Source organism: Scyliorhinus canicula, chromosome 3, assembly GCF_902713615.1.
Source record: "Scyliorhinus canicula chromosome 3, sScyCan1.1, whole genome shotgun sequence".
In the NCBI taxonomy this organism is placed as follows: Eukaryota; Metazoa; Chordata; class Chondrichthyes; order Carcharhiniformes; family Scyliorhinidae; genus Scyliorhinus; species Scyliorhinus canicula.
In genome coordinates, this window is record NC_052148.1 from 148,382,734 (window position 1) to 148,405,633 (window position 22,900).

Consider the following 22,900-nt stretch of genomic DNA (forward strand, 5'->3'; position numbering starts at 1 on the left):
GCCAGCCCAAAAAAGATCAATTTATCCCTACTGTCTGCTTCTCTAACCAATCCTCTATCCATGCTAATATCTTACTCTTACACCATGAGCTCTTAGTTTGCATAATAACCTTTAATGTGGCACCTTGTCAATGCGTTCTGGAAATCTAAATACAGTACATCCTCGGGTTCTCCTGTATTCGCATTTCTTGTTACTTCCTCAAAGACCTCCAATAAATTAGTCAAATATGACTTTCCTCTCACAAAACCATGTTGACGCCACTTGATTGCATTGAGATTTTCTGAGTGCCAGCTATAACCGCCTCAATAATCGATTCCAGCAATTTTCCTGTGACAGATGTTAAGCTAACTGGCCTGTGGTTTCCAGCTTTCTGTTTTCTTCCTTTCATAATCTTTATTAGTGTCACAAGTAGGCTTACATTGCACAATTGCTTCACAGCTCCAGGGTCCCAGGTTTGATTCCGGCTTGGGTCACTGCCTGTGCGGAGTCTGCACATCCTCCCCGTGTGTGCGTGGGTTTCCTCCGGGTGCTCCGGTTTCCTCCCACAGTCCAAAGATGTGCAGGTTAGGTGGATTGGCCACGATAAATTGCCCTTAGTGTCCAAAATTGCCCTTGGTGTTGGGTGGGGTTACTGGGTTATGGGGATAGGGGTGGAGGTGTTGACCTTGGGTAGGTGCTCTTTCCAAGAGCCGGTGCAGGACTTTGATGGGCCGAATGGCCTCCTTCTGCACTGTAAATTCTATGAAAAGCCCCTCGTTGCCACACTCCCGGCGCCTGTTCGGGTACACTGAGGGAGAATTCAGAATGTCCAATTTAACCTAATAAGCACGTCTTTCCGGACTTGTGGGAGGAAACCGGAGCACCTGGAGGAAACCCACATCGGCACTGGGAGAACGTGCAAACTCCGCACAGACTAGATTATAGAATTATTTACAGCGCAGAAGGAGGCCATTCAGCCCATCAGTCTACAACCGGCCAATGAAAGAGCACCCTACCTAAGCCCACACCTCCACCCTATCCCCGTAACCCAATAATCCCCACCTAACCGTTGGACACTAAGGGGAAATTTAGAGTGACCAGTCCACCTAACCTGCACATCTTTGGACTGTGGGAGGAAACCGGAGCATCCGGAGGAAACCCATGCACACACGGGGAGGATGTGCAGATTCCACACAGACAGCGATCCAAGTTGGGAATCGAACCCGGGGGTCTACAATCTCAGCAGCCATTTCCTTTAGGAGTCTAGGGCGAAGTCCATCAGGACCTGGGGACTTGTCAGCTTTCAGTTCCAATAATTTTCTCATTACTCTTCCCCCTGGTGATTGCAGTTGTTTTTGGGTCCTCTCTGCCTTTCACCTACTCAGTCACAATTATTTCTGGAATTTACTTACAAACCTTTACAGTGAAGACACATCCAAAATATCTGTTCAATTAATCCGTCATTTTCTTATTTTCCATTATTAATTCCCATTTCCAACTTCAGAGGACCAACACTTGCCTTCCACTTTTCCTTTTTAAAGGCCTGTAGAATCTCTTGCTGTCTGTTTTGTATTTCTACTGTAGTTTCTCCCTCCTTTTAGTCATACGTTGCCATTCTTTAGATTCTGTCCAATCTTCTGATGTGCCACTCAACTTTGCGGAATTACATACTCTTTCTTTTAGTTGATACTATCTTGAACTTCTTTAGTTAGCCATGGATGGCCTGTCCTTCCCTTAAAGTATTTATTTCTCACTGAAATATATATATTTCTGAGTATTCTGTTGAATCTTTAGACTAATAGTACAAAAGAAATAGATTGCCGATGCACATAGGTCTAATACAAGACCATCAGAGGTTTATTGAATAGGTCTTCACTGTACAAGGTTTGGCACTAGTCTCTCCCAATTTGGGAAAGTAGTCTATGGTGTCACCTGACCATGTTCTGAAGGATATATTGCATGCAATTCCTGTAAAGTTCAAGGTGAGCGACCACTCGGAACCGAATGACTGTAAGAAGAAGCTCAAGTTTATTTTACCTACTATAATACACTTCTACATTTTGGGCTGGAGTATGTCTGTCCCGTGAAGCCCTTGGTGTAAGGGTGTAGCTCCGCCCTCTCATCTAGGGAGATCATAGTTGGGTGAGGGCACAGGGACTCTGAGGTTGCAGACGCCATGGCCTCTGGTCAGTTTATAACACCCGCCCCCTCCCTCCCCCAAGTCCAACCATATTCCATCTCAACGGCAGGAGGGGGAGATCCTTCGCCCGCTTTGCTTAGGGCTGTCTCTTGAATGTTGGCTATTCTGGGCACGGAGGGGTGTATCGAACTAGGGAGCGACTTTTGTGGGCCAAACGCCTGGGAGGTTCCACTGTGGAGGTTCCACTGTGCTTGGCCCAGCGGTTGCTACTGCATCCGTTTCAACCACAGTCGGTAAAGTCTCCATGTCTGATTCTAGGCCTGATGAGTCGATCTCCGAGTCGAGGGGTTCATCCACCTCATTGGTTATCACATGTGGCTGCTCTGGAGGAAAGGGTGCCACCTGTCATGGGGGCTTTAATCTGACCTCAAGGACCTGTAAGGCTCTGTTGCGGAGGTGGTCCACGTGCCTGTTCGATTCTTTTCCTTGTGCATTCCTTGTGGGCGGCACGGTAGCACAGTGGTTAGCACCGTTGCTTCACAGCTCCAGAGTCCCAGGTTCGATTCCTGGCTTGGGTCACTCTCTATGTGGAGGCTGTCCTGTTCTCCCTGAGCCTCTGTGTGTTTTTTCCGAGTGCTCCGGTTTCCTCTGGTTTCCTCCCATAAGACCCGAAAGATGTGCTGTTTGGTAATTTGGACATTCTGAATTTTCCCTCCATGTACCCGAACAGGCCGCCAGAATATGGTGGACTAGGGGCTTTCACAAATGACCTCACTGCAAGTGTTAATGTAAGCCTATTTGTGACAATAAAGATTATTATTATTATACTCGTATGAGAACATCCCGTATCGCTTTACTACTGTCCCTGGTATCTACAATGGTCATCGGTGAATTTTAAAACGCAGACAGCGTTGCCACTTAAAAAATCCCTGACAGGTGTGGATCTGTATGAGTTCTGGTGTATTCCTGCCGGTCATGGACTTTTTCCCAATGCCTGGCAGGACGAAGCTCACTGCGTGCACAGACAATGTTTCGTTAACAATTCCGAGGGGGTCGGTAATAGAAATGAAATGGGCTTGAATGGCCTCCGGGGAACCGGAGGGTCTGTTTTCGCATGACGAGCTTAAATTCCTGCACTGCCGTTTGGCCAATCTGTTGGATGCTGGTGGTAAGGTGCAGTCTTAAGTTGTAGACCCCATGGTCTCCGGTCAGGTTATAATGACCACAATAACCCACATATGTAAACCCCCCCCCCTTTACTTCTAAGGTCCAACACAACTAACAGCTAGTATTTCAACATAGTTATTTACATTGATATACAAGTGTAGGGTTCATATTATTAGTGTAACACAACAGTCAGTAAGGTTGGATGATAAGGTGGGTGTCTATTTCTTAGTGTGTTGCACACTTTTCAACTGAAGATAATTGAGAGAGGTTGAGGCGAAGAAGAGATTTGATAGAGGTGGTGTGGCGACTAGGGGCTTTTCACAGTAACTTCATTTGAAGCCTACTTGTGACAATGAGTGTTTTTCATTTCATTTCATGAGGAGGGCTGAACAGAGCAGATGGGGTAGAACTGTAGCTACTCATAAAATGTTCGAGAACGAGAGGACACCGTGTTAAAGGTGATTTGAAAAAAAAAAAAGCAAATGTGATGTGAGGAAAATAACTTTTTCACCCAGTGAGTGGTTTGGGTCTGGAATGCACTGCCTGAGGTGTGGTGGAGGCAGGTTCAATCGAGGCATTCAGGAGGGGCATTTGATATTTATATTCAAATCAATGTGCAGGGAAAAAGCAGGAGAATGGCACTAATAATGCTCCTTCAGAGATGCGGTGCAGACGTGATTAGCTGAATGGTCGTCTTCTGAACAGTAACAATTATATAATTCTGAAATAACTCCTTGAATGCCTGCCACTGCATCTCCTACTGACCTATCCCTTAACCTCCCGAGGGATGGGCGGGATCCTGGAAGGCTTCTGTATGATATTTTTGTGCTCCACCCTCAGAACCTGGGTGGTCGGGGGGGGGGGGGGGGGGGGACACGAAAACTTCTGGCATGAAGTCTGAGTTGCACTACCAACATGCACTTTTATGTGTATGTGTGGTCTGAAACTATGGATGAAATGAAAAAATGAAAATCGCTTATTGTCACAAGTAGGCTTCAATGAAGTTACTGTGAAAAGCCCCTAGTCGCCACATTCCGGCGCCTGTTCGGGGAGGCTGTTACGGGAATTGACCATGCTGCTGGCCTGCCTTGGTCTGCTTTCAAAGCCAGCGATTTAGCCCTGTGCTAAGCAGCCCCTGGATAGCGATGGTGGAAGCTCCAATGTTCTTTCTATCACTTGGCTGACCAGGATAATCTTCCGCTCTTACAGCTGCCGTTGCCGTATGTTGGAATGATTTGCCAGTTGGCACTCAGCCTGTTTGAAAATATCCCTTGCCCTTCTTCCATTATTTACACTTATTTCCTTAAAGAGCACGTTAGAATTTGTAGACTTGTCTTTTACTTTTCTCTGCTGGCTGATCTTAAAAAACTGGTGTCTTTTTAATAATTTCACCGCATAATGCAGCTTCTGAACTCTTACTGATGTCCGCTTTATCCCTTTCTCTAATTTTGCACCCAGCAGTTACATTAACTAGCCTGGCATGGGTAATATAGCTAAGGTCTTGAACACACTGATCCACAGTGACACGTCAGTAAGGAAGTAATGAATTTTCAGAGGTGTTGCCCATCAGATAAAATGTTGAACATCCTGTTCAGGTATACATTAAAAATATCCTCTGGCGTTATTCAATTAATATAGTTCAGTTAATTTCTAGTTGCCCTGACTCATGAGTGACATTCAGGGCAGAGGAAGCAGTGCAGAGAGGAGCTGCAACCACTGATTTCTAGCACAAAGTATTTAATGATGAGGGTGTTTCAGTCTTGAGGACATGTGAGGTGAATTTTCAGAGCTATGTAAAATAATAAATGGTGTTAAAAAGGGTAGATTCAATAGAAACTGTCCAACTGGAGAACTAAGCAATTGAACACATGTCCCCAAAAGGCTGACTCCTCCCTTTTACACTGCTGGCTATGAGATGTCTGAGAACAAGCAAGAGTGGTTTCTTTCTGCTTATTCCTCGATGAAACTACCCTGCATTTCTGCAGCCAGGAGTGGTCAATGCATGACAGATTGCTCCGGGGTAGAGGTTACAATTTTGAACAGAATCAACATTCCTTTTTCATGCTGCTGGGCAATTTCTATGTATTTGATGTGAAATTGGCCATTCATTGACCCAGCCAGCCAATGTTGGCATCCACCCATCACACAGTAAATGATCCTAATCGTTACCCACCCTATTGCCATATGCTTTCAGTCCTGTTTTCGTCATCTACCTAACCAATGTGCTTTTGAATGTTGACATGTTTCTGCCTCGACCAGTAACCCTGGACATGAATTCCGCAGCCTCCTAACTCTGAGTTGGATTATTGTCGAGCTCTGGAGACTCCATGGAGGGGTGTAAATGGTAGCCAGCATGTCGTTGTAGTGGGTGAATGGGCATGGAAGTCCATAGGTTGGCATGGTAGCATGAAGGGTCCATGGGGTTGGTTGGGAGTATACTTTGGTGTGGGGGTCCGTAAGGGTTGGTTGGTGAGGCGGCACAGATGTGGCAAAGGCTGGCAGGTTTTTTCTGGTATAACTGGGGCAAAGTCCCCAGCACTGAGGTGGGCCTCCTAAACAGCCCATCTCTTGCAGCCAGCAGCGCCTGTGGTGACCTTGGAAACTTTTCCTAGGTGAGGTGGGCCCAACTGTAACTTGCAGCCGTTCCCACAGAATGAAAATCCTGTCCTTCCTTGCACTTTCTCCTGAAGTGGGTGGGACGAACTGGGAATTTTACCGACTTGCGCAAACTCGCCTCGAGGATGAAAATCAACCCTTCTGTGTGCAAATAGATTTGTATTATTTTCTGTATTAATCTCTTGCATTTAATACAGAAAGTTTTGGGAATAGACCCAAAATCCCATGGCAAATGGGAACGCATATTACAGTGACATTTAAAGAGAAAAATAATATGTATTTTGTGCCCTGAGCAACACAGGATGCATATTGTTCCCAGGTCTTGGGGGTGGAGGTGAACCTGAAGCATAAAAGTCTGTTACTGTAATCCAATTGTTTGTAAAACTAGATTGTGCGAACTGGTGCAAGAAGGAAACAATGGACAGAATTCTGCCAAAAAATGATTCGGGGCGTGATTTTCCAGCTTTGCTATCACTGTGCGAAACGTGGCTGGTGAGTAGCGGGAGAGGTCAAAAATGAGAACCATGCCAGCTGCCAAACAGTTTGTGATGCAACCGGCCTGCATCCCGATCCTGAAATCGGGATTCCGCCATAGTGTGGCGAGAAGCCAATTATCACCACTTAAGCACCATTTCCATACAATTAATGGAAGTGACCCCGAGGAGGTAAACAGCCATCTTTGCTTGCAGGCAAAAAGCCCGGGGGTGGGGGCATGCTTGGCAGGGTGTGGGGCAACCTCAGCCGGTTGAGGAGGGGTGGTGGCGGCTCCACCATGCCAACCCCTGGATCGTATGTACCCGTTCCGAGGGCAGCCCTTGTCCCTACCCGTCTGCTCCACCGACCACCCATAACCCCGACCAACTGCTGAGGCCTCTGGCAGTGCGGCTGAAGGCAATTGCTAATAGGGAATTGGCAATTGTAGTTAAGTAAGCGTTTCACACAACCCAAGTCAATTCCCCTGAATGGATGGGCCATGTAGCACGTGGGGAGTCTTTGCCGAGCATCCCAATCAGCTGCCACACTGTGCCTGAACACTGAGGGAGGCAACACCACGGATGCATCAGCCAACATCCGAACACCCAGGAGATGTGAGACCGCTCCGGGGAAATGTCCATGGCCGGAAGATGGGTGATGTTCGGGGTCTGGGGTCCTGAGGGGGCCTGCTGCGGCCGGAGTGCATGGCCAAGGCATTTTGGGTGTGGGGGAGAGGAGGGATCAATGGGGGAATGGAGGATCCCGGGGTGTTAGCCACCGCTTTTGTCAGTCTAGCACCCTCCCAATTCCTTAGAGATGGTGAACTCTATGGACTGTATTTTGAACCCACCGTACAGGCCCTAGTTGTGCTGCTGGTAGGCTGGGCAGCCAGATGCCGGCGACGGCGGCATCAGCAGTGTCTCCAGAGGCCCAAGGCGGCGACCCATGTGCAGGGAACCCTCCCCCTGACACCCTGAGGACCCGGCCGACCATCAGGCCTGGGAGGGACACAGGGGGGGAGTCCCGTGATGGATCAGCGTGCACAGGTGTCACTGTTTTTTTGAACAGATGACTGACAGTGAGTGCCGCAGGAGCCTCCGCCTCAACATGGAGACGATGCGGCATCTGTGTCATGACGTCACGGACTTAGCACCACATGGAGGAGGAGGACACCCACTCTCTGTGGCCTTCAAGGTCACCACAGCCCTGAACGTTTACGTCTTGGGATCATTCCAGGTTTTGAGCAGGGATCTGTGTGGCACCTCGCAAGCCACAGCTCACTGGTGCATCCAACAGGTCAGGAATGCCCTGTATGACCAGGTGGAAGACTATATCAATTATGACATGGATCAAGCTCAAGATGCCTGGGCAGCAGGATTCTTGCCATCGTCAGGATGGCACAGGTCCAGGGGCTGAGAAACTGCACACATGTCGCCGTACATTCACTGAGCCTTCTGGGTGTGCCCTACGTTAACACGAAGGTGTTCCACTCCCTGAACATACAGCTCGTGTGACCGCCACATGAAGATCATGCACTTGTGTGTATGCTTCCCAGGGAGTGTGTATGACAGCTACATCATGGGCAGTCAGACATCCCTGACCTCTACGGGGAACAACCAAGAATGGGCTCTTGGGAATACCCGCTGAGGACCTGGCAGTACGAAGGCCGGTGATCGAAATGGACACCCGGTACAACAAAGTGCCCACCACGGAGGCCCTCCTACTCGCTCGCTTAACTTAGGACGTGGCCTGGTAATCGCTGCCTTCCCCCTCACCCATCCCCCAATTCTTGCTCACTACCCTGACTTGCATGTAGTGTGCTGGGGTTGGGAGGTGGGGAAATGCCCGCGGAGATGGGGCAAAGGTTCGGATGTCGGCCCACATTGCGGAAGAAAGTGACAGATCTACTGCCTGCGGGACATGGCCTCCTCAGAGGGGTGGAACTCGGAGCTGGTGGCCAATATCCCCATTCCATGGGACGGGTCTGGGTTGGCACCTAGCGCCCTCTCCTCCCGCTCGCTGCCCATAGGGCCCTAGGGCTCAACTTGGACGGAGGGCAGCTGATTCAAGCCCCGGCTGTCCCTGCGATTTGGCTCTGCCAGTCCTGGTGGTTCCTGATATCTGCACCATGGTGTCGAAGCCCTCGGCGATGGTCCTCCGTGATTAGGCCATGCTCTGTAGTGCCTCGGCCATGTCCATCTGAGAGTGGAACATGTCCTCTCCATCAAGATCAGCCTGGTACTGAGTCACTGATGCGACCATCAATTCACACAAGACAGAGAGTTGAAGTGAACTGTTGCTTTGATCAGCTCGAACTCTGCCTGACTGCTCTGCACTGAGAGCTGCCGACAGGGCAGCTGCTCTATATACCTCCCCTCAAGGGGGGGAGCCTACAAGGGCGCCAACATGATACATTTGTGTAATATCGTACAATGGTCCATAGGTGGAGCCCACATGGGCAACAGCGTGATACAGTGTAATACATGATGAATGGTCAGTATAGTACGTTCACCACAGTCCCGTCCCCCAGTGAGTTGGACATTCTGCCGAGACCCTCAGCCATGGCCGTCACCAACTGCGCGATGCCTTGGATACCATCACTAATGGTGCCGTGTCATGCATCAGGCTCTCCACTGCGGTCACCACCCTAGCAGTGTTGGTCTCCGTGCCACGCATTGCAGCCGACATCTCCTGTGTGCGTAGCCTCTCGGACCCCTTCAGTCGGCTATAGACCTGCTGGAGTGTTGCTGACATCTCCCACTGAATATCCCAGCTGCTCCCACATGTCTCCATCAGCTCCGGTATAGCATGTTCCATAGGCTTAGCATCTGCTGGAACCCAGCTAGATCCTGGGATCCAGCAGCCCTCCGACAGCTGTCTCGCCTGGGTGTTGCTGCCTCCACCTGATGTGCATCAACTGTGTGGTACTCACCAGATTGTGCCCCAGAAGCCTGACCATTAACGTTGCCCACCAAGATGCATGTCTCTACACTGGTGGAGGGTGGGGATGACGGCTGTGGCACATCAATTGTGGAATCCTCCAAACTCTCCTCTGAGGCGGTCTCATGGGAGGCAGGGGAGGGGGCTACCCCGGATGGGCCGGCAGCGTCGGCTGCGGGAGAATGGACATGTGGTCAGTAGGAGGGATGGGTCAGCAGTGTGTGCGGAATTAACAACTCACGTGTGACAGGTCCTCTGAGTGGAACCCGTTGGATCCCCGCTTCTGCAGCACCTTGCAGCCTCGGCCAGCCCAGTCTCCTCCAGGGCCCATTCCTCGAAGGCGAGAGGATTCTTATGTCCAGCGTCCCTCCACCAGTCTGGGCCCTCTCCCGGCGGTTGTGGGAGAGCTTCTCCTGTGGAGACACAGAGAGGGCAGTGTTAGCCGCATGCGTGGTTCACAGTGGTTAGGGGTGCTGATGAAGGAAGTGGGGGGAGGGGGGGGGGGGTCGATGGGAGAGAAGGCTGAAGGGAGGGTTTGAACAAAGAACAAAGAAAAGTACAGCACAGGAACAGGCTCTTCGGCCCTCCAAGCCTGTGCCGACCATGCTGCCCGTCTAAACTAAAATCTTCTACACTTCCTGGGTCCGTAGCCCTCTATTCCCATCCTATTCATGTATTTGTCAAAATGCCTCTTAAATGTCACTATCGTCCCTGCTTCCACCACCACCTCCTGCAGCAAGTTCCAGGCACCATCTATGTTTAAAAAAAAACTTGCCTCGTTCATCTCTAAACCTTGCCCCTCGCACCTTAAACCTATGCCCCCTAATAATTGACCATTCTACCCGAGGGAAAAAGGGGTGCATGCAAGGCTGGGAAGGGGTGGATGCTTGCATCGGGGCGGAAAGGTCTTGGGGGTGGGTCATTGGTATCAACTCACCACTGCTGCCCGTGTAGGTCGTTGACTTTCTTGCAGCACTGAGGCTAGTCCTCCTGGTCACGCTTCCTGAGATGACGACCACTGCCACCTAGTCCCAGGCGGCACTGGTTGTCCTGTGGCTCATCCTCCGGGACCCTCAGGGTCCCTTGGAGTATTGTGAGCAGTTCTGGGCCCCAAAACTAAGGAAGGATGTGCTGGCCTTGGAAAGGGTCCAGAGGAGGTTCACAAGAATGATCCCTGGAATTAAGAGCTTGTCGTATGAGGAACGGTTGAGGACTCTGTGTCTGTACTCATGTTGGAGTTTAGAAGGATGAGGGGGGACCTTATTGAAACGTACAGGAATATGCAAGGCCTGGATAGAGTGGACGTTTCCAGTAGTAGGAAAAATTAGAACCAAAGGACACAATCTCAGACTAAAGGGACGATTCTTTAAAACATAGATAGGGAGGCATTTCTTCAGCCAGAGGATGGTGAATCTGTGGAACGTTTTACTTCAGAAGGCTGTGGAGGCCAAATCACTGAGTGTCTTTCAGACCGACATAGATAGATTCTTGATTAATAAGGGGATCATGGGTTATGGGGAAAAGACAGGAAAATGGGGATGAGAAAAATATCAGCCATGATTAAATGGTGGGGCAGATTCGATGGGCCGAGTGGCCTAATTCTGCTCCTCTGTCTTATGGTTTTATCAGAACAGGACATCCCTCCTGGCCTTGACCATTTCTAGGAGCCTTCCCAGGTTCATGGGGCCTCGTTAAGTGGACATAACGTTGAATAGCATTCCCGGTTTTGCCCGGCCGAGCGTCGGGAAGCTCGCAGTAGTTCAAGCTCGCAACCGCACTTCAAAATCTTTCTGGAGAATCACGCCCCAGGTCTCATTTCCCCCCCACAATCGCTGGTACCAGCACCCTGCCATATCCCCGAACATCCAGGGGCTCCAATGGTCTCCGGTGGTGGAGACCAGTAGTGATTCCTGTCAGCTTCACACTGCGCTGGAGGGTGGGGTTGGTGCTGGGGAAACAGGAAGAATCCAGTTTGCAATTGACCAAGCATATTTAAATACTTATTTAAATATGTTAATCTGTTTCTCTCCCAATGAGGGCGTGAACCAGATTAAATCAGTTGCAGCAGACTGGAGCATCGCGCTCTGTTCAGCGCCCGGTCTGAACCACATTCTCCCTCTATTCTCTCTGCATAGCTGGATGTGTGGCCGGCACAAGGCGGCCAGAGAATCACTCCATCATTTATTTAAAGATATTGGACGGGATTCTGTGATCCTGAGGCCAAGTGTTGACGCCGTCGGAAACGCTGTCACGTTTCTCGAAGGTGTCAACATGGCCTGAGGATCAGCAATTCTGGCCCCTAAAGGGGGCCAGCACAGCGCTGGAGCGGTTCACGCCGCTCCAGCTGCTGATCCTAGTGTCAACTGGGTGCCACGGGATACGTGCATGCGCAGTGGCACCGGCGCCAATGCGCGCATGCGCAGTGGCTCCCTTCAACGCGTCAGCCCTGACCAATATGGCGCAGGGCTACAGGGGCTGGCGCGGAAGAAAGGAGGGCCCCAGCCAGAGAGGCCGGCCTGCTGATTTGTGAGCCCCGATCGCGGACCAGGCCACATCGGAGACCCCCCCCACAGGCCGCCACCCGACCCTTCCATGCCGAATTCCTGCCGGCTGAGAGAAGGCTTTTACGACAGCCGCTCGGCCCATCTCGGGCCGAGAATCGGCAAGTGGGGGCCACGTGGAGTGGCCCCCCGTCTGGCACTGCGCCAACCACACCGACGCCAATGCCGCTGATTCTCCGCTCTGCGGAGAATTGCGTGCCGGAGTCAGGGCGGCGTGGCAGTGACGTGCCAGTCGCGGGGATTCTCTGGCCTGGCCGGGTGGAGAATCCCGCGTGTTATGACCAGGTGAGAAGGAGTGAACTGGCACCCCTCTATTCAACCTCCTCCATTGTTTGCAACAAAGGTTGAAGTTTCTTTTCCAGAGGTTATGCCTTTTTCTAAATTAGAATGTATTGAACTATTTAAGCTGCGAGAAATATGACCCACTCAAAGAAGGTTTGCTTGGGTCAAAGAGGGAGCAAATTTATTGACCACTAAACCTGAGAAAAATAAGAAAATGTAATGTCAAGCTCTTTTGCATTCATTTGGACCCACGCTCTCTTTCTCACACACACGCACATACACACATCAGGAATAAGAGGAGTTGGAGTCCAAATAAAAATATCTAAAGAATACAGTTATGTGACCTTTGATTGGCCTGGAATTGTAGATCTTAAAACATTGCTGTCCATATGGGTTAGTTGGTTTCTTGGATGGGGTCAGATGTAGAAGATGTTGCAATTTTTGTGAGATCTTCATTTGCTGGTAGATGTCTGGTATAGTTGGCTTACTGAACCTAGCGACACACTTGTCCCATGAGAAAAAGCACAACATTCAGCCTGTTTCCTCTTTATACTACTGGTGTCACCTGCAATCTCACTCTCATGGCTCGGCAGTCTTGCTGTGAAATACTTCATCCATTGTGTATTCCCAAGAGATTTTGGGTATGTCTGTCTGTGGCAGCTGTTATTTCAACATCTGTTGCTTTACATTTTGCATGTCTCTTCCTTAGTCAGCTATGGGTTTTGATAGGTATCCTTAATATAAGAGGTGTTTCTCTTCATGCTCCCTTGACTGTTTTATTTGTTTCTCACCTTCACATTGGAATGTAGCCTTGCATTTTTAAGAAGTTTGCTCTATCTCAGTTCAAATTACTATATTTCCAGTTAATTAAAAGTTGAAAAATATATATGTTCAAAAAAATAAAGGGGCAAAGGCTTGTGACGGATATCATTTACAGTAGTTTTGCAACTCTATAATGGGGCAGATGCTGCTAAATGCAACAAGTGAACTGTTCCCCCCTGCTGGAATCAAGGGTTTCAAAGAAGTGCTGGAAATAGCTTGCTTCATCAGCATCAGTTGAAGCTGTGCCAATATCTGTGTCATCATAAACCAGAGCACCATAACTGGTGGCTCTGAAGCTCACAAAGAATCTGGAAATTTATATCAAGTAAAACGTGTAATTAAGTTACAGCTTTTCCAAAAACGTGACTCACCTGTTCAAGGAGCAAACGCTCTGAAAGCTAGTGATTGCAAACCAACCTGTTGGACTTTAACCTGGTGTTGTAAGACTTCTTACTGTGCCCACCCCAGTCCAACGCCGGCATCTCCACACCAAAAAAGTCTGATTGCTAAACTTCAGAATTTGTTAGTTACAGAAAAGCAACCATGACAGGATTAGCAAGCACTCATCTGATTAAGTTTTTCTTAGTATTTTTCTCAGTGTCATTTTATTGATGTATCTAGTTAGCTGATCAGAAAATACTAAAAGGCCATTTCAGATGATATACACATGAGATAATTAAATAGTCTAAAATTATTAATGTTTTTAATTTTAAAAATAAATGATATTCATGCTGTTCAGTTGCTGAATTTAATAGAAATTTGTATTTTATGAATTCTTTTCCAGATGCCAATACCTTTACTCAGTATAAGTACAACACAAACTACCTCTGTTTTGCAATCTTCAACAGACAGACAGCACAACGATTTCATCCGGTTTATTAATGCAGCTGACTTGGTAGTGGCTGACTACAAACTTTCCATTGAATATTTATGTTCTGAGCCCAGTACTGTTAGTGTGGAGGTGATAGTTTCAACCGATGTTAAAACTGGAATCACAGTTTACAAGAAAAGATGGAAATGTGAGAAATACCTGCATATCTTGAGAATTCGGACTCTGTGGGTGAGATTTCCCAGTATCATGTTGTACAGAGCCGATTATTTGATTCGACGTTCTGTTGTCATAAATAATGTAATTTTAAGAGCTTGGATTGTAAATACTGATTTTGAAGCTCACAAGAATCGCCATAAGGCTGTTTATGAACAAGCTACGGCTAGCACCTTCAAATTACTGAAGACGTTAAGCCCTTTTGAACGGCCTTACGAAGATCATCAATTATGCCTTCAGTGGGACAAAGAGAAGATGCAGGCAATAAAAGATAAGCAAATACACCAATGTTTGCTTGAAAACGGTACGTCTTTTATTTCCCTTAACTGAAGTCGAAATGTCAATATTTCCCATTTGTCCCACTGCAGCTCATGCTGCAGTGGGCTCTGCATAAACTTTGGCTGCTCTAGCCTCATTTCTTTGGGTTATTGTCCCTACCACACCTGTGTATTTCTTTTCCCAAGTGCTTTATTAAGTTCTCTCAGATTTTGAGATATGCTCGACCTCAATAACTTCTTGTGGTAATACCGTTAAATGAACAAATATAGAAATTGAATTATTCCCAGATAGTCCAATTTAATCAGTTATTTAAAAAAAATTACAAAATCATTAATACAACAGGAATGCCTCCAGATGTACTGACATTTTAGTGGGTTCACATCTTTGCTGGCTCTTCTGTTTATTTTAGCTCTCTGCTTTTCTTTATGCTGATTAAGAAAATAATGTATAAAATAAGCATGGAAAACTTTCATTTTATTGAAGACATCGATACATTGGGGGGGAGGAAGAGATTTTTGACTTTGCTTTCCAGGTGGTAATCTAATGGAACAGATCATCTGCCCATTGTGAAAGCTGCTGTTTCTCATTCCAACAGATATTGACAAGTTGACACAGATAAAAATCTGTCCCACACTTAAAATCATTACAAAGTCATAAAATACTGTATGAGACTAAGCCTTTTTATTCTAGTAATAATTTTGTACTATTCAAAAAATGCTTCGGCTTTGTTCCATTCAAAATATTCCAGAATGACAGATGGAGACTTCAACTTATTGCAGAAAGTTTTAAACTTATTTCTGCTGTTTTAAACACACTTGTTCCATGTTCTTTCTGTTGGCAAAGAACAGGGCCCTGTGTGAATATATGTGTAGGTGAGCCATACTGCGAGTCCAACTGGTGATCTTAAATCGGTTGTTAGTGTAATGTTTAGCACAATCGGGATTATTTAGTAAGTGTTGTTGCCAGTCGGCACCAGAGTAATGTTGCCAATTAATAATTATGCTCTTTAGAGTTGCCGGGTATCAAATGATATCACCGCAAGGCTTTACGGGATATCGATCAAAGGACCACACAACCAGTTAGTCAGTTCAAGTTCAAAGATGGTTTATTTACACACAAGGATTACTTTGGCATGCAACACAAAACACGACAAGTTAAACTACACCTAACAACTACAATACCCTATACTTAACTTCAGGGCAACCGGCTCTATGCAGATGGACAAAGCCTTTGTCCGGATCTTGCGTGGCTGGGTGGAACAAGTGGCTTCGTTTCTGCTGGGCTCATCCGTCTGGTAGCGATCTTTGGTCTTGAACTTGTCTGTCTGGTCGTTATGCTGCACTTGGGTTGGCATAGGCCGGATCCTTCTTTCGGAATAAACATTCTGGTCTGTGAAAATTCATTCAGTACACCCATTTCTGGACATTCACCAAATTTCTAAACAAGACCAAAACCTCATTCATCTCACAGAAAACCATTCAGACTGAAATAGTTATTAGCTAATCAATGAGATAATATGATCTATTATTAACAGGAGGCCGGAGGCAAGGGCAGAGGGGTGGCCCTCATCAGCCTGCAATCCCCCCCCCCCAACGCATGTACCCCACTCACCTCTCGATCAGACACCGTGCTTTTGAACAAGGAAGGCCATCTCCCCACCCCCTAGGATCCAAACGATATTGCTTTTCAGACATGCTGTGTGATTCCTCCCTTGCCTGCTGCTGGTTGAATATCAGCAAAAATGGGATGAGCCCTTTAAGTAGGCAGTAATTGCCCACTGAATGGCCTTGATTCATGTCGGGGTAAGCAGCTGTCCATAAGCCTTCCAGCCTGCTCTTGGGTGGAGTCAGGAAGGTAGCAGGGTCCCCATTGCAATATAAGGATCAGGCACTATAGGGTTAATGATGGACTGAGTACATTACCGCCCATACGGTAACGTAACAGAACACATAACCTCTCCAAGGGTTCAGCATTGGACAGAGCCATGTGCACAAGCCACATGGAGACAGCTCCTGGCTTGAACTCTTTATTTTTATGTACGTACATAGTTCTTAGAGTTAATTAATCCATACAGTTAACCTACTTAAGACTATGAAAACTTCATTAAGACTTAGCGAGCAGTATCCAATACCCTCCAACTGGTGGCGCACTTTGGAAAACCTCCGAGAAGCTGGTGCAGAAATTCAAAAGCTGAAAAACTAAAGGAGAACCAGCCTGAGCTCACTGAGTGAAATCACCTAACGTGAAGACCTGGGGAGATGACTTGAGAGAATCTCCTTAGCAGAATTAGAAACAAAGGGCAGAAGCAAAAAGCTCCACTGCACAGTTGATTTGAGGGTCAGAAATCCACTTTTCCAGATCAAGTTGAACTTATCCAAGGCCCACATCAATTAGATAATTGGGGACTTTAGATACATGATTGCTTCAGGTCTGGATAAAGTGACAAAGATCAACAAGTAAACACACTGTTTTACTTGGTAAGCCCAATAATGGATAATATTATTGTTGGACATGGAATCAACAAACCATCCACTAAATTTGAAAATGTCTGAAATGATTGATTCAATGTTTATTTTAACCTAAGAAGTCACAAATCCTCAAAAGGCGAAATTTACTAGGTGTGTCCAGCAGCCCAGAGAACCTGTTGATTAACTTGTTGATGATCTGTACAGGATGGCTGAAGGCTGAAACTATACTGACCTAAAATCAGGACTTGTCAGTCAGGGATAGAATAATTGTAGGAGTAGTATATCATCGAATCATAAAATTTACAGTGCAGAAGAAGGCCATTTGGCACCGGCCCTTGGAAAGAGCACCCCACCCAAGCCCCGGCCTCCACCATAACCCCGTAACCCCACCTAACATTTTTGGATGCTAAGGGCAATTTATCATGGCCAATCCACCTAATCCACACATCTTTGGGCTGTGGGAGGAAACTGGGCAAGCAGAGGAAACCCACGCAGACACAGGGAGAACATGCAGAGTCCACACAAACAGTGACCCAAACTGGGAATCGAACCTGGGACCCTGGAGCTGTGAAGCAACAGTGCTAACCATCGTGCTACCGTGCTGCCCTTGATGTGCTCTCAGACATACTACAAGCAAAAGAAGATCTAATCTTTGAGCAAGTTATCCACAGGTCCATTTTAAGAGAAGAAAGTAAACCATGGTATAAAGGAAACCCCACACTTCAGTTAGTTAAACAGCACAGGAATAGGGACACTCCAGATCAAGGGAATCAATACCCTAACTGACCACTAAAGCAATCACTTTTATTTTATTCACTCTTGGGATATGGGTATCGCTGGCTGGACTAACATTTATTGCCCATCCCTAATTGCCATTGAGCTGAGAGACTTGCATGGCCATTTCAGGGGGAAGTTAAGAGTCAACCACATTGCTGTGGATCTGATTCTGTGGTGACAGAAAAAGGCGTACCAGACCATGCTGAGTCTGGATGTTAAACCTGTGTGCCCATTCATGCCACAAAAAGATTCCCCAGCCACTCATGAAACAAGTGCAGCAGCACTGGGTAAGATGACAAATATGGGGTCATCTCCTCCGTCACACAACCAACTGCGTGGTGTTCCAAGACGTTGTCAGTCTCAAAATCAAAAGGGTCCATATTCACATTGTCCTGACAATTAAAACCATAGCCAGAAAAGTACACTCCCACGTCCTCCGTGGACGAAAGTCTAACTTAACTCTGGAAGAGCCTGGTATTTTTGAAGCGGGACACTAGCAGGGGATTTGGCAACTTTCCCTTGACAAAGAATCTGACCTGCGATGCATTCATTACCTCCTTTGGCAGATTCTGCTTTACCTGCTTGGCTTTTAGAATCACTTTGCCACCAGAAATATTTGAACGTATAATGCTGGCCATTTTTCAGGCCCTACAGGGGTTCATTTGCCACATGGATGGTGCATTGTATAACTTTGGAGGAAGCTGACAGCAGTCATAGAGTGCCTCGAGGAAGTAGGGCTGTTGCTGAATGAGCAATGTGAGTTCTCCAAAGCATTATTTTGGTTCCTGGGCCCCATTGTCAATAATAATGGCATTGTGGCAGACCCATAGATAACTAAAGCAATTTGCAAGTTCCCAACCACATCCTCTGCTCTCGACCTCAAACAATTCTGGGGTTGGTGAAACCGTTGGCAACATTTTAACCAAATTTTGCACAGGTCACCAAACCTTTCAGGCATCTGCTTAAGAAAGACCAGGCATGGTGCTGGGACTCGCATAAAGAGCAAGGGTTCATTCGCACCAAGATGCTGCTGCTCTCCATTGTCATTCTGGTCCAACAAGACCCATCCTTGTCCATCACCATTGCAGCAGTTGCTTTGTCCACAGATCTGGAAGAGATCCTATTCCAGGAACAACTCGATGGAAAGCACCAACTGATTTACGAAGCTTCCAGAAGGCTGTCCGACACCAAGACGAGATACACCATCATAGAAAATGAAGCCTTCACAGTCACCAAGGCATGCAAGATGTTTTCAGACTATATCTTTGGTCTCAATGTCACAATTGAAACAGGCAATAAGCCATGCGCCTCATTACTAGGAGTTTAAAAAGTTGCCTTCCAGAATCCAGAGGTACTGCCTACACCTCATAAGGTTCACCTACAAGACGGCGTATATCCAAGGTAAAAACCAAACAACAGCAGACACACTTTCCAGGGCCACAGTGCTTCTGACAAGGTCGTCAATTGAAAAGCTGAATGCCTACTCCCAATTGACAAGTTACCTGCCAGTGACCACAAGTAAACTCCCAACAGCTTCGCCAGAAAGAAATGCGTGAACGAGTATGTCTGCAGCTGCCTTTACTTCCAACAAAGGTGGTTACAAAAGAAACCAAGAAGTAGTAACTTGAAAGCTTGGTTCACACAACAAAAACACTTTATGGTCATTCATGATCTCCTGGCCGACAATGAACACCTGGCCACCTCAGTTTCCTTTCAGCCAGAGACCCTTTAAAAAATGTATCAGGGTTACCTGGGCATGATTAAGTGCAACACATGGGCCCAATCCGCTGTGTGGTGACCAGTGATTTGCAGGGTGATTCACAACAACATAGTAAACTGTCAGGTGTGTGCACTGCACAGGCAGGGCCAAAGAGAATCTCTCATCTCCACACAGTTCCACAGCAGGCCATGGGAGAGGCTGGGCATCAACCTGTTTTTCTTTAACAGCAATTTGTTCCTTTATAGTGGAGGATTATTTGGTTTGTATAGTGGTTTGGGATGAAGCAACTATATATGACTACCACAGAGACAGTAATTAAGGCACTCAAAGAGATATTCATGAGTCACGGTATTCTGGATGAGATCATGTCGGCAATGGCCCACAATTTTCAAATGAGTACTTCAGGCATTTCGCCACCACTTCCAGCTTCCGCCACAGTACCAGCTCCTTGAGATACCCACAATTAAATAGGGAGATGGAAAGAGGGGTCTGCACTGTAAAAGCTCTCCTTGAAACAAAGGTGTGGATTTTTCCACAGCATCGCCCTATTATAATGCAGCCTGGCTCCATCTGAATTCTTTTTTGAAAAATAATTTTTATTGAAATTTTTTACAGAAAATATAACAACAAACAATGAAAAGCAACAATAAAACACCATAATAACTGTAACACCCCCAAGACCGTATCAACGCATGTATCTCACCCCCCCCCCCCACCCCTCCAAACCCAGTAAACAACAAGGGAACTTAAAAATAAATTAAAATTAAATAAGCAAACATAGTCAACGTTCCCCCCCCCCCCCCCTTTTCCCCCCCAGGTTGCTGCTGCTGCTGACCTAGTTCCCTATCGCTGAGGCAGAAAGTAGAGGAAAGTTTGCCACCGCCTAAAGAACCCTTGTACCGACCCCCTCAGGGTGAATTTGACCTTCTCTAGCTTAATAAAACCTGCCATGTCATTGATCCAGGTCTCCACGCTTGGTGGTCTCGCATCCTTCCACTGTAGCAAGATCCTCCACCGGGCTACTAGGGACGCAAAGGCCAGCACACCGGCCTCTTTCGCCTCCTGCACTCCCGGCTCCACCCCAACCCCAAAAATCACGAGTCCCCAGCCTGGCTTGACCCTGGATCCTACCACCTACCATCCTACCATTGTCCTCGCCACCTCCTTCCAGAACTCCTCCAGTGCCGGGCATGCCCAGAACATATGGGCATGGTTCGCTGGACTCCCCGAACACCTGACACACCTGTCTTCGCCCCCAAAAACCCGGGCATGTGGGCCCAGTGCAGCACCTTGAATTGGATGAGGCTAAGCCGCGCACATGAGGAGGAAGAGTTAACCCTCTCCAGGGCATCAGCCCATGTCCCATCTTCGATCTGTTCCCCCAATTCCCCCTCCCACTTAGCCTTTAGCTCCTCTACTGACGCCTCCTCCACCTCCTGCATTACCTTGTAGATATCAGATATGTTCCCATCCCCGACCCAGACCCCCGAAAGCACCCTGTCACTCACCCCCCTCGCGGGAAGCAAAGGGAATCCCTCCACCTGCCGCCTAGCAAATGCCTTTACCTGCAGATACCTGAACATGTTCCCCAAGGGGAGCCCAAACTACTCCAACTCCCCCAGGCTCGCAAACCTCCCATCAATGAACAGGTCCCCCAGCTGTCTGATGCCCGCTCTGTGCCACCCCAGGAACCCCCCATCAATGTTCCCCGGGACAAACCGATGGTTTCCCCTTAACGGAGCCTCCATCGAGCCCTGCACTTTCCCCCTATGTCGCCTCCACTGCCCTCAAATCTTGAGGGTAGCCGCCACCACCGGACTCGTGGTATACCTCGTAGGAGGGAGCGGCTACGGCGCCGTTACCAGGACCCCCAGGCTTGTATCTCCACAGGAAGCCATCTCCAACCGTTTCCATGCTGCCCCCTCCCCCTCCATCACCCACTTGCATACCATCGACACATTGGCCGCCCAATAATACCCCGAGAGATTGGGTAACGCCAGCCCCCCACCATCTCTACCCCGCTCCAAGAAGACCCTCTTCACCCTCGGGGTCCCATGCGCCCAAACAAAGCTCATGATGCTGCTAGTCGCCCTCCTAAAAAAGGCCCTAGGGATAAAGATGGGCAAACACTGAAAAAGGAACAAGAACCTCGGAAGAACCGTCATTTTGACGGACTGCACTCTACCCGCCAGCGATAGCGGCACCATGTCCCACCTTTTGAATTCCTCCTCCATCTGCTCCACAAGCCTGGTAAAATTAAGCTTATGGAGAGTCCCCCAACTCCTGGCCACCTGCACCCCCAGGTATCTGAAACTCTTCACTGCCCTCTTAAACGGAAGCCTCCCAATTCCCTCCTCCTGATCACCCGGGTGTACTACAAATACCTCACTCTTGCCCAGATTTAACTTGTAGCCCGAGAAGCCCCCAAATTCCGCTAACAGCTCCATCACCCCCGGCATTCCCCCCTCTGGGTCCGCCACATACAACAGCAGGTCGTCCGCATACAACGATACCCGATGTTCCTCCCCACCCCGCACCAGGCCTCTCCACCTCCCCGACTCCCTCAGCGCCAAAGCCAGAGGTTCTATCGCCAGTGCAAAAAGCAAGGGGGACAGGGGGCACCCCTGCCTGGTCCCACGGTAGAACCTGAAGTACTCTGATCTCCTTCCATTGGTAACTACACTCACCATCGGGGACTCGTAGAGCAACCTCACCCATTTGATGAACCCCTCCCCGAATCCGAAATGCTCCAGCACCTCCCACAGGTACCCCCACTCAACTCTATCAAACGCCTTCTCTGCATCCAGCGCCACCACTATCTCCGCCACCCCCTCCACCGTCGGCATCATAATAACATTTAACAATCTCCGCACATTCGTGTTAAGCTGTCTTCCCTTGACAAATCCTGTCTGATCCTCGTATATCAACCCTGGCACACAGTCCTCTATCCTGGTGGCCAGGATCTGCACCAGCAACTTAGTGTCAACATTGAGGAGCGAGATTGGCCTTAATGATCCACACTGCAAGGGGTCCTTATCCCGCTTCAGGATCAGAGAGATCAGTGCCCGTGACATCGTCGGGGGCAAAGCCCTCCCCTCCCATGCCTCATTGAAGGCTCGCACCAACAGGGGGCCCACCAGATCCGCATACTTTTTATAAAATTCCATCGGGATGGCTGGTGGCTCCGACCGGTACAGTTCCTCGTAAAAGTCCCTAAAGACCCCGTTCACCTCTGCCCCCTTCTGCACCACATTCCCACCCTTATCCGCCACTCCACCAATTTCCCTAGCCGCATCTCGCCTGCGGAGCTGATGCGCCAACATCCTGCTCACCTTCTCCCCATACTCATATACCGCACCTTGCGCCCTCCTCTACTGTGTCTCCGCCTTTCTGATGGTCAACAAGTCGAACTTGGCCTGCAAACTACGCCGTTCCTCCAGCAACCCCTCTTACGGGGCCTCCGGGTACCTCCTATCCACGTCCAGGAGCTCCCCCGCCAGTCTCTCCCTCTCCCTCCTCTCCCTCCTTTCCCTATGGGCCCGGATCACTGCTTTCAGAGCCTCCCAGACCATCCCCACCCGGACCTCTCCCGTGTCGTTGGTCTCAAGATACCCCTCAATACTTCCCCGG

General features: G+C 48.3%; 1 protein-coding gene across 1 annotated transcript in view; it reads left to right on the plus strand.

The window, feature by feature from the left end:
• Positions 1 to 22,900, plus strand: part of LOC119963007 (protein sel-1 homolog 3-like) — a 129,954-nt gene that overhangs the window by 2,924 nt on the left and 104,130 nt on the right. Inside the window, 1 exon segment of the mRNA XM_038791459.1 lies at positions 13,766 to 14,330. Coding sequence (XP_038647387.1) covers positions 13,766 to 14,330 — 565 coding nt within the window.